This window comes from Siphateles boraxobius, unplaced genomic scaffold (assembly GCF_051911475.1).
Source record: "Siphateles boraxobius isolate OS27281-9 unplaced genomic scaffold, OSU_SipBor_1 24, whole genome shotgun sequence".
Taxonomy (NCBI): domain Eukaryota; kingdom Metazoa; phylum Chordata; class Actinopteri; order Cypriniformes; family Leuciscidae; genus Siphateles; species Siphateles boraxobius.
The window spans coordinates 1,644,243-1,657,657 of record NW_027508855.1 but is presented as its reverse complement, the minus strand read 5'-3'; the positions used below and the strand labels follow the sequence as shown (position 1 = coordinate 1,657,657).

The window sequence follows — 13,415 nt, the reverse complement described above, 5'->3', positions numbered from 1 at the left end:
AGCCAAACCCTTTCAGATAAGTGTAATTTGACAGAATATAGAGCAAACAGAGATCCCATTTATAAGACTGCAGCAGTTTAACACAGTTTTTGAACCAATTTAAAAAAAAAAAATGTTGTCACAAAGCAGCTGGATGAGGATGCTGTTTCTGTGCACGTTACAGGAAGCGAGGAGTTTTCCAGAATCGTACCCCCAGCTGCCGAAACAGGAGATGGTGGAGAGCAGCCTTCTACAGAAACATGTGCTGGAGCTGGCGGCCATGTTGGATGTGCAAAATCTCTTCTCCGATGGCTTGTTGGATAACTATTGACCACATGGTGGCACCATGCCAACTTCCAGACACACACACACACACACACACACACACACACACGCGCGCACACACAAACGCACACACACACACACACACGTTCATGTCCATACACGGATACACAAGTTGAAGCTAATTTCTTCTGAATAAGCTGGTTGTTTAACCTAATCTCATTTTGATCTAGATAGTTCAAGAGAAAATATCTCATCATTGTGGGCAGATATTTACAGTTTGTCTAGTTCACATGCATTTCTAGAGTTTAACTAACTACAAACACCCAGATGCGAAAGCGTTGCTCCCAACAAACAGGAGAACACAGAGATTTACTACATGCATGTACCGTATGAGTGTACGAGCGCAAGCACACGGGCGTTCAGACCTGTTGAGGGAAGCTGTCGCCTTTTCTGAAGGTGATTAGAGAGCACAAGATAACATAGGAGACTTCAGAAAGAAGTTTGGAAACATTTTTTAATGTCAGTTGGTGTAATTCCAGGGAGATTCTTCCAAAAAATGAGCCTAAAGCTTTGGCAAAACACATTTTGGAGAAGGAAGTTTTTTTCCCTTCTAAACACTTTGCCTCTGCAACGTTTACACATTTTTTCCCATAGGGAGCGTGTAGCATGTTTGCATTTATTTGCTCTGTCTTGCCTTTCTTGTTTGTTTTCGTTCATTAAAACGTGTTCGTTTTTCGTCTTGACACAAATTTCGTGGACTTTAGCCTGGCCTTTTGAAGGAGGTCATCCGCGCTGTGCCTCTTGGGTTATTTTGGTCATCAGCTAACCAGTCCTTAATTAATCGCTAGACCACACCACACCAGAATCTCCATTTTATTGAGCGTTTCTTCAAAAAGAGATTCTTTTTAGCATGACTCAGTAGTGTGGTAAGCCCATACTTGCATAGCCTAGCTGATGTAATAACCTAATGTCTTATTCCATGTGTGCAGTGGACACCAATAGCCAACAAAGTTCTCTTTTATAGTGTCACAGAGATGTACAGGCGTACTCCTGTATATAGGTACAAATTTGTGTATATATCTATATATATATAAATATATGTATAGTTCTATAAGAAGTCAATGTGATGCAGAGAAGTGTGTCTGTCTGGGTTGTTTGTCGTGGCAGATCTGTGAAAAGATGACCCTCTGCATGCGACAGGGGCAGTGTTCTTTTGTCTAATCTATCTGTGAATGGACCATGCCACTGTCTCAACTGCGCACCCTCCCGCCACTTCACACAAGTGCAGTCAGCTGACATTCCAAGGATCATGGCATAAGAGCGTCACAACGTGCTTCACGACCCATCTGTCTCAAGGACAAGTGCATTGCATCGGTCTAGTAAGAAGTGATGTGATCAGTGTTTCGTTCGGTTCATTACGTCACATTGTTGATAATTACGATGATAGCAGTTACAATAACAGCCTTGCACTTTACTTGCACTATTTAAGTTTTATTCTGATGTTATTTATTGTGCAGTTGGCAAGAGGCATGTCGGATCATTCTGTTATGTCACACTTTTGTCAAAAAGCTCATCCCTTTCTCCGTCTTTGATCTCTGGTACAAAATGGCACACATGATGACAGATTTTTCAACGTTTACCAACTCTTTCCCCGAACTGCAGGTTTTATCATGGACATTCAAATAGGACCAAATGATTCTTGCATGTGGAGAGCACAAGGTCCCGTAAAATACTGTCATCTCTCTCCTTTAGTCTAGTTTATATTTTTGCACGTTTTCAAGTCATAGCTGCTTCCACGCGCTTATATAAAAAAAAAAAAATTCTCTTGTGTAAAAAGAGAGAAGTTTGCTATCAAACAAATCACTGCCAAACAAAATCAACTTTAACATGGAATATCCACTGCCCAAATTACGGTCTTGCAGGAAAAAATTGTTTCATGGCCTAGCTTTTTATTATTATTATTATACTGTTTTAGTTTGCCAAAAGGAGGAGGGCTGGATGGAGATGAAGAGGGAAACCGATGGAGGATGTCACTGTTTCCTTTCCTCTAGTTGTCTGACCTTGACTGGTTGACTGTCGAATGTTTTTGCCATATTTAATTTATGTTAGTATGTGTATATAAGTATCTTAACTTCACAGCATCCTATAAATTAGCTCTGTAAGTTCTTGCTCAGACTGTCCCGGGATAGTGCTGTATTCACTGCACACCATTCATCTGAGAGCACAGGGGTGAATACGGACTTTAAGCACTTATATGTGAAATGTACCACAGCAGAAACCTACCAACTTAAGATTTAGGGGAAAATGCAATACCCCTTTTTTATTTATTTAAGTGTTTTCTTACCAATTGCCCACATTTATGTAGTAGATGCATGTTATTTAGCAGATCTGTTAAATGTTGATGCCCCCTGCACCATTTTAATGAATGCTGTAAATGCATTAGCAGCCATGATTGGAAGGAACAGAAAGAAAATCAACTGCATTTGTTTTCTATTGTCAACATGGGGCCAGATCTAAGGTGTAGTAATGGTGATTTCTACCAGTTCCTACTGTTGTGGGAGGGAACATTTTCAAAAGTGATGTAATGGTCAGAATACTCTTTCTTCATAAGTTAAGGGGTTCTAGAGTTGCTAGTTGAACATTCTTGCATTTGTCATGTGTTTTTAATCACTTTTGTCTTATCTGTTGCCAAATTATATTTGATGTTTGTTGTTAAATGCAGAGAAAAAAAACAGTGATGAAACCAAAACATGCAAGCTTTTTGTTTTTAAGAATGCTATTTAAGAATATTAAAAAGTTTATGACTGTTTTGCTTAATTTTTGGTGTTCCTTAATACATTCCACACATACAATAATGTGCACTAAAACAACTGATACAGAAGTGATTACGAATAGGTATCATGAAATTTTAGATCAACAATATAAATGATAGATTTGGGAGGGGGGGTAATTTTAGATATTTATTTGTTTATGGTAAATGGACTGCATTTATATAGTGCTTTCACAGACCCAATGGCCACCAAAGCGCTTTACATTTCGCCTCACATTCACCCATTTACTCTCATTCATACACCAACGGCGGTGTCAGCCATGCAAGGTGCTCATTTCATCCTTTTAAATTAAGATTATTTTTGCTCTTATCACATTTACTTAACGTCTTTAAAACACTAATAATTTAACGCTTGGATTCTTCATCGAATCTCAGAATTAGGCTAATATTAATTTTAAATCCAGTATCCATTATAAATGTTGTGATTCACTTGTAGCATTTAAATGACTGATTTTAACATTTCGGATTTTATTTAGACAAAAACTATGATTTAATAGACCATTTATCAGTTATTGGTTGTAACAATTTTAATATCAGTGCATCCCTAATTTAGAATGTGTTGTGAAACTTGCCAAATATTCGATTCAGCCCATACACATGAAAAACCATTTGACATTTATAGTTGAATATAGCTCCCGGTCCTTGTGCCGCCGAGCAGTGAGATTACAGCACTCTGATCCATGAATGATATCCCTGGGGCTCTGGTCTTGGCATGATAGAAGTTATCAGTATTACATCCTTCAAAATGTATTATCTTAATTACCCTGCCCTTCCTGCTTCTATAGGTCACCATCCCGATAGAACTGTCAAACAGGTTAGACAAGTCTGTTGTATAGTATTAACATTTTATTATATGGCCGATGAGGTAAGTTATGTTCATACTAGCATAAATCATATATTAAAATTAAATCAAACACAGATGACAACATATAGGAGATCCATTTACTTTATTGTAGCAGGCACTTTACAATGATCCCCACTCTACCCCTTTGGTGTACATCACTGGTTCCATTATTAAATATCTGCACAAAAACAAAACAAAGGACTATGGGACAAAAGATGTGAAATAAAATAAGAAAATAAAACTTTGATTAAATCTAATTAATCAAATAACAACCTCATATGTACTTGACTCTCTTCTGCTGCTCACACTCACCTGATCTTTATTCACCTCATGTTACTCATAGCATGTACACCAGGATTGTTTTGTTTTCCCTCAAAAAACCATGTCAGATTGAAAAAATTTTTTGATGCCAGTATATCATAGAATAATTATGATATATTGACATGAACGTTGCTTTACTTTTACACAAGCATATTTTTTTTCCAGTTTGAAACAAGTGCTTTGTTGTTTCTCAACCGTTTACAGTTTTATTTTTTTCTTCATCAGAGCAGTAGCATTCAAAACAATGGTCTCTTGTTCTTTCCTTTAAGTAACAGGCAAACCTGCCTCATGTCCTCTGTGTCTCTTAGCGACATTATTTCCAGGTCTGCTCAGGTAGTCATACAGTCTTCCTGGCTGTCAGAACTCGAACAATAGAGCCTAGTCCTCCAATGGCAAATGCCTGTTATAAAAGATAGGGAGAAAAAACATGCGTCCCACATTAAAGTTACGTTTTATTCATGTTATATACAGCCCACTAAAATGTGTATTACATATCTGATGGTTTTGTACCTACATTGTGAAATACTGACTGAAACATGACAAATTGAGTGAACAAAATTCTTGGGTTTACCTTTTCATGCCACTGCAGCAATATGGCACTGCTATTTTCTACGGGCCTCTCAAAGCCTTTGTAGATATACTTCATAAGAAGATCGACTCCATTCTTGTCGAGAGATTTAACAGCGGGCTCTATATCGCTGCCCCGAAATGATGTCAGAACCTTCAATACCACAGTCTGAGCTCTTTCCTGGGAATGAAAGACAGAAAAGATGGCGTATTTCATGAAATTGTGCAATCTGTGCTCTATATACAAATTTCATTGTAAAAATAAGTTTTTATCAAAACTGTCAGTACCTTTATTGCAGGGTTCTTGCTGTTGATTGGAGGGTTCCTAAGGGCAATATGAAGAGCTGCCATCATGTCCCCTGTGCATTTCTGCTGGTTAAGGAAGACAATCAATAGCCTTAGCTCTAATCAAACCTACAGTAAATTTAAAAAATGGAGCTTTAAATTTTGCATAAGCTGACTAAGGGGAACAAGTTTTCACAAACATATGCACGCACACTCAAGCTGAACCCTAAGGAATTTCTCAAAACAAATTATTATTTTTAGACGGGACTAAACTCTCAGGAACACGGATGATTGATTGTCTGGTACACTGAAGCCGCTTGCCACTATATTCTTCAACAACTGTGAATGACAATAATTAATATGAGAGACACACGGCTATCCAGAATATTTTCTTCTTCATCTGGGAACTTCTTGTCCCCAGATGTCCTTTTCTCTTGCTGTGCTGAGGACATTCCACTTAAATTTGGAATTTCTTATCCATCACTGTATTTCTTTTCTCAATTAAAGCATTGTAATATGAGACTGTTTGTTTTTTAGTTGCACTATAAATTAACATTATACTCTCAACTATTCAGAAACAAAATAAAGACATTAATTAAAATAAGACAAAGGAAGTCACGTGTCATTGCGTTTTCACGACAAATATCATGAAAGATATAACAAGGTGGATCTGTCCAGATGTTTTAATTAAGTTGTCAGAAATACCCTAACATTTACTGCTTACAGACAACCGAACACGTTCCAAAATAATCAGTCTCAGAGAACCATAAATGAGAATTCAAAAACATCTAATTACACTCCACTCAGGAACATCCATCCATCAAAAGTTTGGGGTCAGTAAGATAGTTTTTTTTTTTGCAAGAAATTAATAATTTTAATCAGCAAGGATGCATTAAATTGGTAAAAAGTGACATTAAAGACATTTATAATGTTACAAAATATTTCTATTGCGAAGAAATGATGTGCTTTTAGAATCCTAAAAAATTCTAAATTCTTATATCAATTAAGTTGGGACAGCAAAGACTGTGATTTGGACTTTGACTAGTAAGTCAAAGTCCAAATCACAGTCTTTGCTGTCCCAACTTAATTGATAGAAGTAGTGTAGAACATTATATAGAAACTGTGTCTATTCCTCGTTTAGTGAGGCCAAACAATAAATCTACTGTAGGATCTATGAAAAATCGTATTGTATTTAAACCAGAAAATCTCAATATCAGTGAACAAAAACAATTTCTAAAGCTAGGTCTTCTAAACATTAGATCGCTCACACCTAAGACGGTTATTGTAAACGAAATGGTCACAGATAATAGTTTCGATGTACTTTGCCTTACTGAAACCTGGCTTAAACCAAATGATTATTTCGGTCTAAATGAGTCTACTCCACCAGGATACAGTTATAAGCATGAGCCCCGTCTGATCGGTCGTGGCGGCGGTGTTGCAACAATCTATAGAGATATTCTAAATGTTACTCAGAAAACAGGTCACAGGTTTAATTCGTTTGAAGTACTTGTGCTAAATGTTACGCTCTTAGATGTAAGAAAGAAATCCCCATTATCTCTAGCCTTGGCTACTGTATATAGACCTCCAGGGCCCTATGCTGATTTCCTAAAAGAGTTTGCAGACTTTCTCTCAGATCTATTGGTCAATGTCGATAAAGCAATAATTGTTGGAGATTTTAACATACACGTAGATAACACAAATGATGCGTTAGGGGCTGCGTTTACAGATTTATTAAACTCCTTTGGGGTCAAGCAAAACGTCAGTGGTCCCACTCATCGTCTAAATCATACACTAGATTTAATTATATCATATGGAACCAACCCAACCGATATAGATATTGTACCGCAAAGTGATGATGTCACTGATCATTACATGATAACTTGCATAATACGTACTGCTGAAATTTGTCATGTTGCGCCACGTTATAGACCAGGCAGAACAATCGTTCCAACCACTATAGATAGATTCTCAAATAGCTTACCTGATCTATCTCAGCTGCTCAGTGAACCCAAACAAGCAGATGAACTAGAGGAAATGACTAGCAGTTTGAGCACCATTTTCTCTAGTACACTAGATATTGTTGCACCAATTAGATTAAAAAAGGTTAGAGAGAAAACTAAAGCACCATGGTACAACAGTGCTACGCATGTTATCAAGAGAGAAACTCGTAACTTAGAGCGTAAATGGAAACAAACTAATTTAGAGGTCTTTAGATTCGCGTGGAAAGACACTATGTCACGTTATAAAAAGGCTCTAAAAGCAGCCAGGGCTGAGCAGCATCTCCACAAACTAATAGAAAATAACCAAAATAATCCAAGGTTTTTATTCAACACCGTAGCTAGACTAACAAATAAACAAACATCACCAGAGCAAAATATTCCATTACAGTATAGTAGTAATGATTTTATGAATTTCTTCAATGAGAAAATAGAAAGCATCAGAAACACAATTGTAAATGTACAATCTTTTATGGTGTCTTATGATTCAGCCTCAATTATCGCCCCTCAAGAACAACTACACCGCTTTACAAATATAGGACAGGAAGAGTTAAATAAACTTATCATTGCATCTAAACCAACAACATGTTTATTAGATCCAATACCCACTAAACTACTGAAAGAAGTGTTACATGTAGTGGAAGAGCCTCTTTGAAAATATTATTAACTCGTCTTTATCTTTAGGTCATGTTCCAAAAATATTCAAACTGGCAGTAATAAAACCTCTCATTAAGAAACCTCAATTAGATTCAAATAACTTAGCAAATTACAGACCCATCTCAAATCTTCCATTTATGTCTAAAATACTAGAAAAAGTTGTGTCCGCTCAATTGTGCTCTTTCTTGCAAGAAAATGATATCTATGAAAAATTTCAGTCAGGATTCAGACCGCATCATAGCACAGAAACTGCGCTAGTTAAAATTACAAATGATTTGCTTTTAGCTTCTGATCAAGGCGGCATCTCAATACTAGTTCTACTCGATCTTAGCACTGCGTTCAACACTATAGATCATAAAATACTCTTGGATCGACTACAAAACTACACTGGAGTTCAGGGACAGGCATTAAGCTGGTTTAGATCGTACTTATCAGACCGTTATCATTTTGTCTGTTTAAATGGGGAAAAATCGAAGATAACGTCAGTAGACTATGGAGTGCCGCAAGGATCGGTGTTAGGCCCTCTGCTATTCTCAATATACATGCTGCCACTTGGTAATATTATAAGAAAACATGGAATTAATTTCCACTGTTATGCTGATGACACACAATTATATATTTCATCACGACCAGATGAAAACACTAACTTATCTAAATTGACAGAGTGTCTAAATGATATAAAATGCTGGATGATGTGTAATTTCCTGCTTTTAAATTCAGATAAAACGGAGGTACTACTTATTGGTCCAAAAAACTACCCACAAAACCTTGTACAATACAACTTTAATTTAGAAGGATGTCCTGTTACGTTATCCACTACAGTAAAAGACCTGGGTGTTATACTAGACCATAACTTGTCTTTCGAAAATCATATTTCATATGTTACAAGAACAGCCTTTTTCCAAAACGTAACATGCTATCTGTTTCTGATGCAGAAAAGTTAGTTCATGCATTCATGACCTCGAGACTAGATTAACTGTAATGCTTTATTAGCTGGCTGTCCTGCATCCTCAATAAACAAGCTAGAGTTAGTGCAAAATGCAGCTGCTAGAGTTCTTACTAGGTCAAGAAAATATGATCATATAAGACCTATTTTATCATCTTTACACTGGTTACCTATTAAGTTCCGTATCAATTACAAAGTACTATTACTGACCTATAAAGCCCTAAATGCTTTAGCTCCTGTGTATTTAGTGGACCTTCTATCGCCCTACAATCCATCGCGCTCTTTAAGATCACTAAATTTGAGGCTTCTGGTCATTCCTAGGATATCTGAGTCCACTAAAGGAGGGAGGGCGTTCTCGCATTTAGCTCCTAAACTCTGGAATAGCCTTCCTGATATTGTTCGAGGCTCAGACTCGCTGTCCCAGTTTAAAACTAGATTAAAGACGCATCTCTATAGCCAAGCATTCACATAATGCTTACCTTTTATACTACTGTTGAATCAGATCGAATGCATTAATATTATGAACAGCAGCTATTCTAATTATCTCCCATCTGCTTTTCTGCTGTTATCTCGGGACGCTAGTCCCGAGGTAAATAGCGTTCATCAGCTCCGGTTTGTATCCAGCCTCTCACGGAGACCTCAGATGCCCCAACACCTGCGATAAGATGACTAAACGCCTGTGAAGAGACGACTCGACGCCTGTGAAGAGACGACTCAACGCCGGCGATATGTTATGCCCTAAATTACTACATGATTAACTAACTGTATTTTTTTTCTATGTACATTTCTGAAATGCACATTCTGTAAAGCTGCTTTGAAACAATAAGTATTGTGAAAGCGCAATACAAATAAATTTGAATTGAATTGAATTAAAAAATGTGTATCATGGTTTTCACAAAAATTAAGCAGCACAACTTTTCAACATCGATTATAATGGGAAATGCTTCTTGAGAAAATTAGCATATCAGAATGATTTCTGTGACGTGACAATGATCATGTGACACAGAAGACTGGAGTAATTATGCTGGAAATACAACTTTTCCATCACAGGAATAAATTAAATTTAAACATTAAAATGGAAAACAGTCATTAAATTGTAATAATGTTTCACAATATGAAAAATGATATATATTTATTTCTCCCCCACCCTTTCTACCCCGCATCAAGAGTGTGGTAAAAGCATGTACTGCCAGGGATTCATTCAAAACGCCAACAAACTCAACAGGGAGCATGTAAGGTTCCTTTGGGACCTCTTGTTTTTCAAAGTGTGGCTCAGCGCTCTATAATAACATCTGGCAGTTCAGCAAGATCAAGCTTTTTGCATTCTGCCCCACTGCACAGAAGAAGTGCTGCGAAACAAGCCAGATAATGATGCCCACCAGTCAGACAGACCATCACACTCAAAAGCTGCACATCTAGCCTGAGGGTCTCACATTAGAGGACCTTCACATGATACTCTACTGTCCATAGAAAAGGTTAATGAAATCTTATTACAGGTTTGAGACTTTAAGTGGGAAACACTGGAACAGTGAATCTCCTAGTTGTGGCATGTGAGATTTAATTGCATAAAAGTTTCAGTCTCACGGGTTTCAGCTGTTCCACCAAATCAACTCAAGATAACATCAGCAGGAACTTACTAAACCAGGTACCATGGTAGAGCAGAGAGGAAGAGGAAGCCTGATGCAAATCAAGAGGTCTCAGGGCAGTGGCACAATGAGGGGTGAAGTCATGAGGTGACAGGCCTCAGATATGGCAGCCAAATTTCATTTCACATCCTGCCAGTGGCCAAATCCCAACCCTTTAGACAGCTCAGAGAGGGGGTAGTAACAGCAGAATGAATTATCACATTATTGGCAACAACTTTTCATCCAAAAACTAGAGGAGATCATGTTCAGGCACATTTCACCAATGAGAAAAACTGGCACCATGGAGATCACAAACAAACAGGAAGATCACAGAGACAATCACACCATTGTATAGCCTACCTCAGCCTATACAGTACAAGGAAACAAATGGCACGTGATAATAGCGTGTGGATTCACAACCCTCCTTAACGGGTTTATTTACAGTGACACAATGCAGATGACTGTTTGCTTCAAATGCCTATTATGATGAGCGCAGTCTAGCCTAATTGGAACACTGTGACAGAATGATGTATCTGAAATGTCAGGCCGCTCTTTTTCTCAGCAGCTGAATAAATTAACACAAGAATATACATATATTATATAAAATAAAAGTTGATATAAGGTCAGTTGAATTAAATTTTGAAAAGCAAGACACTTCAAATGAGGAGAAACATTTCACAGCTTCTAAAAACATACGCTACCCATCAAGTGTTGAATGCAAATTAACTATTTTTATCCTATTGGTTACATTTGAAATCAAAGGATTTTTGTGTTTTAAGGGTTTAAAAAGAGCTTCTGATATATTTTATACAGAGTTCTCAAGTGTAAATAATTTCATTTTTACATGGCTGTCGTAAACATTCACATGACCCATGCTGTTACTTCAGGTTTACCTCTCTAAAAGATAATGTCTGTCTGTTAAAGCTCCATAAAAGGTTTAAAATGTCATAATAAAAATTGTGTAAAATTATGATTGCTCAGTCTCATAAAAAGGACAAATAAACATGTCAGTGGTCACATTTGTGACCAGTGGAAAAACAGTTCCATTTAGAATAAGTAACTTGTGAATTTTAATGTACTGCTACATTAAAGGATCCCCCTCACAGATGACTATTCAAAAAAAGATAATGTATTGTTCGCAGGCATAAAACATGCTTTCACTAACTTTAAAACTTTTAAAAAATGACAGACATTTGTTTTTATTGGCCTATCAAAAGAGTAATATATATATATATATATATATATATATATATATATATATATATATATATATATATATATATATTAATTTCGCTAGCCAGCATATTGGATTAAATTAATTTAATCCAAATAAATACCAGCAATAAAGTTAACTTTCCTCTATACGTAAACTATATTTCTTACAGTTAACAATGTTAAAAACAGCTGTGCTGCTTGATATTTTTATGGAAATCCTGATGAATTATATACGTATAACTTTATAAACTATAACAATTGTGTCATTGCAGCTTAAATAAACACAAAACAACGCGATGTTAAAATCTTGTAAACAAGGCAGCACAATCATCACGTCATCGTGCCCGAGTGAGGCGAGCTCATGTCACACTGGCTCACGTTCATGTCTCAATCCCCAAAAACGTTGCACTCATATTAAAGGATATTGCCTGATAAGGTTGTCGACTTCCGTCGCATCAGGTCCTTGCTGGTCTGCAGCCTCATCGTGATCGTCCACGAATTTATTCTCGTCGAATTCATCAATGTCCACCTTTCTGAAGCGCGAAGACAGCGTGTTCTTGGCCATCGGGGCCAGTGTCACTCACCAGCGGGGACTTGTGCTGTAAAAGCGTCTGTGCTCCGATGGGAAATTTCAGTCTCTGCTTATAGTCGACGTCAGAAACACCACATTTAAAAATACATCCAAAGATGGACGAATAGATTAGTTAAAGTGGGTTGCGTTCACCGTGTTATACCGCCACACACCAGCACATGAGCTGTTTCAGTGTGTGCCGATGATGCAGACTACATATTTAATATGAAAGGTGTGATAGCAAAGCTTGAGTTTTACTGCCACCTGCTGAGTAGGAGGGTGTGAAGTGATTTTACAGTTAAAGGAACAGTTCACCCTAAATGAAAACTGTCAATATTTACTCTGGATATTAGGGACCACCAATATTCACTTTCTTTACGTCTTTTTTCCACAGCCAAAGTCATCATTCACTTTCTTTGCATATTTGTTTTCCACGCGATGAAAGTAAATCCCTTATTAAAGGGATAGTTCACCCAAAAATGAAAATGTTGTCATTATTTACTCACCCTCAAGTGGTTCCAAACCTGTATGAATTTCTTTCTTCTGTTGAACACAAATAAGTTGTTAAACATAAAATAACACATTTTAAAGAATGTTTTTAACCGGACAGTTGCTGGGCGCCATTGAGTCCCATAGTAGGAAAACCAATACTATGGAAGTCAATGGGACCCATCAACTGGTCGGTAACTCAAAATATTGTATTTTGTGTTCAACAGGAGAAAAAAACTCGTACAGGTTTGAAGCAACATGAGCAAGTGATGACATATTTTTTTTTTTTTTTTGGTGAACTAACCCTTTAAGTAAAATTTTTATCTAAATAGATATATTTCACCTTCTCCACAGTGCAGACATTTTTTGTCTACTGAAGTTCAGCTTTAAGTTAACTCATTTAAACCCAAATTATGCCCAGTAAGCACATATGTTTTACTCATGTAAAATGTAGCTGGAATGAAATAGTTTTCATTAAAACGTTTATAAAATGTTATATGATGTAAGTAGGCTATTTGTTCAATTCTTGGTCGCAACTGAAACCGGTGGAAAGTACACTGCCAAAATTGTTCGACTAACCAGTAAAGTTTTTTTTCCCCCTTTTTTTCTTTCATTAATGAAATAAAATAATGGAACATAATGTAACTAACTATTTTATGTGTCTTGCACGTCCTGTAATATGGCACAGACAGAGTAATCTTTTGAATACATTAATAACAGACCTAAATATATTACAAATTTATGGTAGTTATATGTCCATATAAATATGGAATGAGGCGTTTTTCCGATTCGAATATAGGGAAT

General features: G+C 36.8%; 2 protein-coding genes across 4 annotated transcripts in view; one reads left to right on the top strand and one right to left on the bottom strand.

The window, feature by feature from the left end:
- scai (suppressor of cancer cell invasion) overlaps positions 1–3,081 on the top strand; it is a 51,413-nt gene extending 48,332 nt beyond the window's left edge. For 2 of the 3 annotated variants that reach the window (XM_077240656.1, XM_077240658.1), the window contains exon 17: positions 164–401. In XM_077240656.1, coding sequence (XP_077096771.1) covers positions 164–310 — 147 coding nt within the window. In that variant the 3' untranslated portion in view covers positions 311–401. Of the gene's footprint in view, positions 1–163 lie in introns of all 3 variants that reach the window. The other variant, XM_077240659.1, reaches the window with a different exon arrangement.
- Positions 3,082–4,024: 943 nt separating this feature from the next.
- arpc5lb (actin related protein 2/3 complex, subunit 5-like, b) lies at positions 4,025–12,263 on the bottom strand. The gene is made up of 4 exons (XM_077240669.1): positions 11,977–12,263; positions 5,115–5,187; positions 4,831–5,007; positions 4,025–4,659 (listed from the first exon to the last, which is right to left on the bottom strand). The coding sequence occupies exons 1-4, from the start codon at positions 12,114–12,116 to the stop codon at positions 4,597–4,599; spliced, it is 453 nt and encodes a 150-aa protein (XP_077096784.1). The 5' UTR covers positions 12,117–12,263; the 3' UTR covers positions 4,025–4,596.
- Between the last annotated feature and the right edge of the window lie 1,152 nt (positions 12,264–13,415).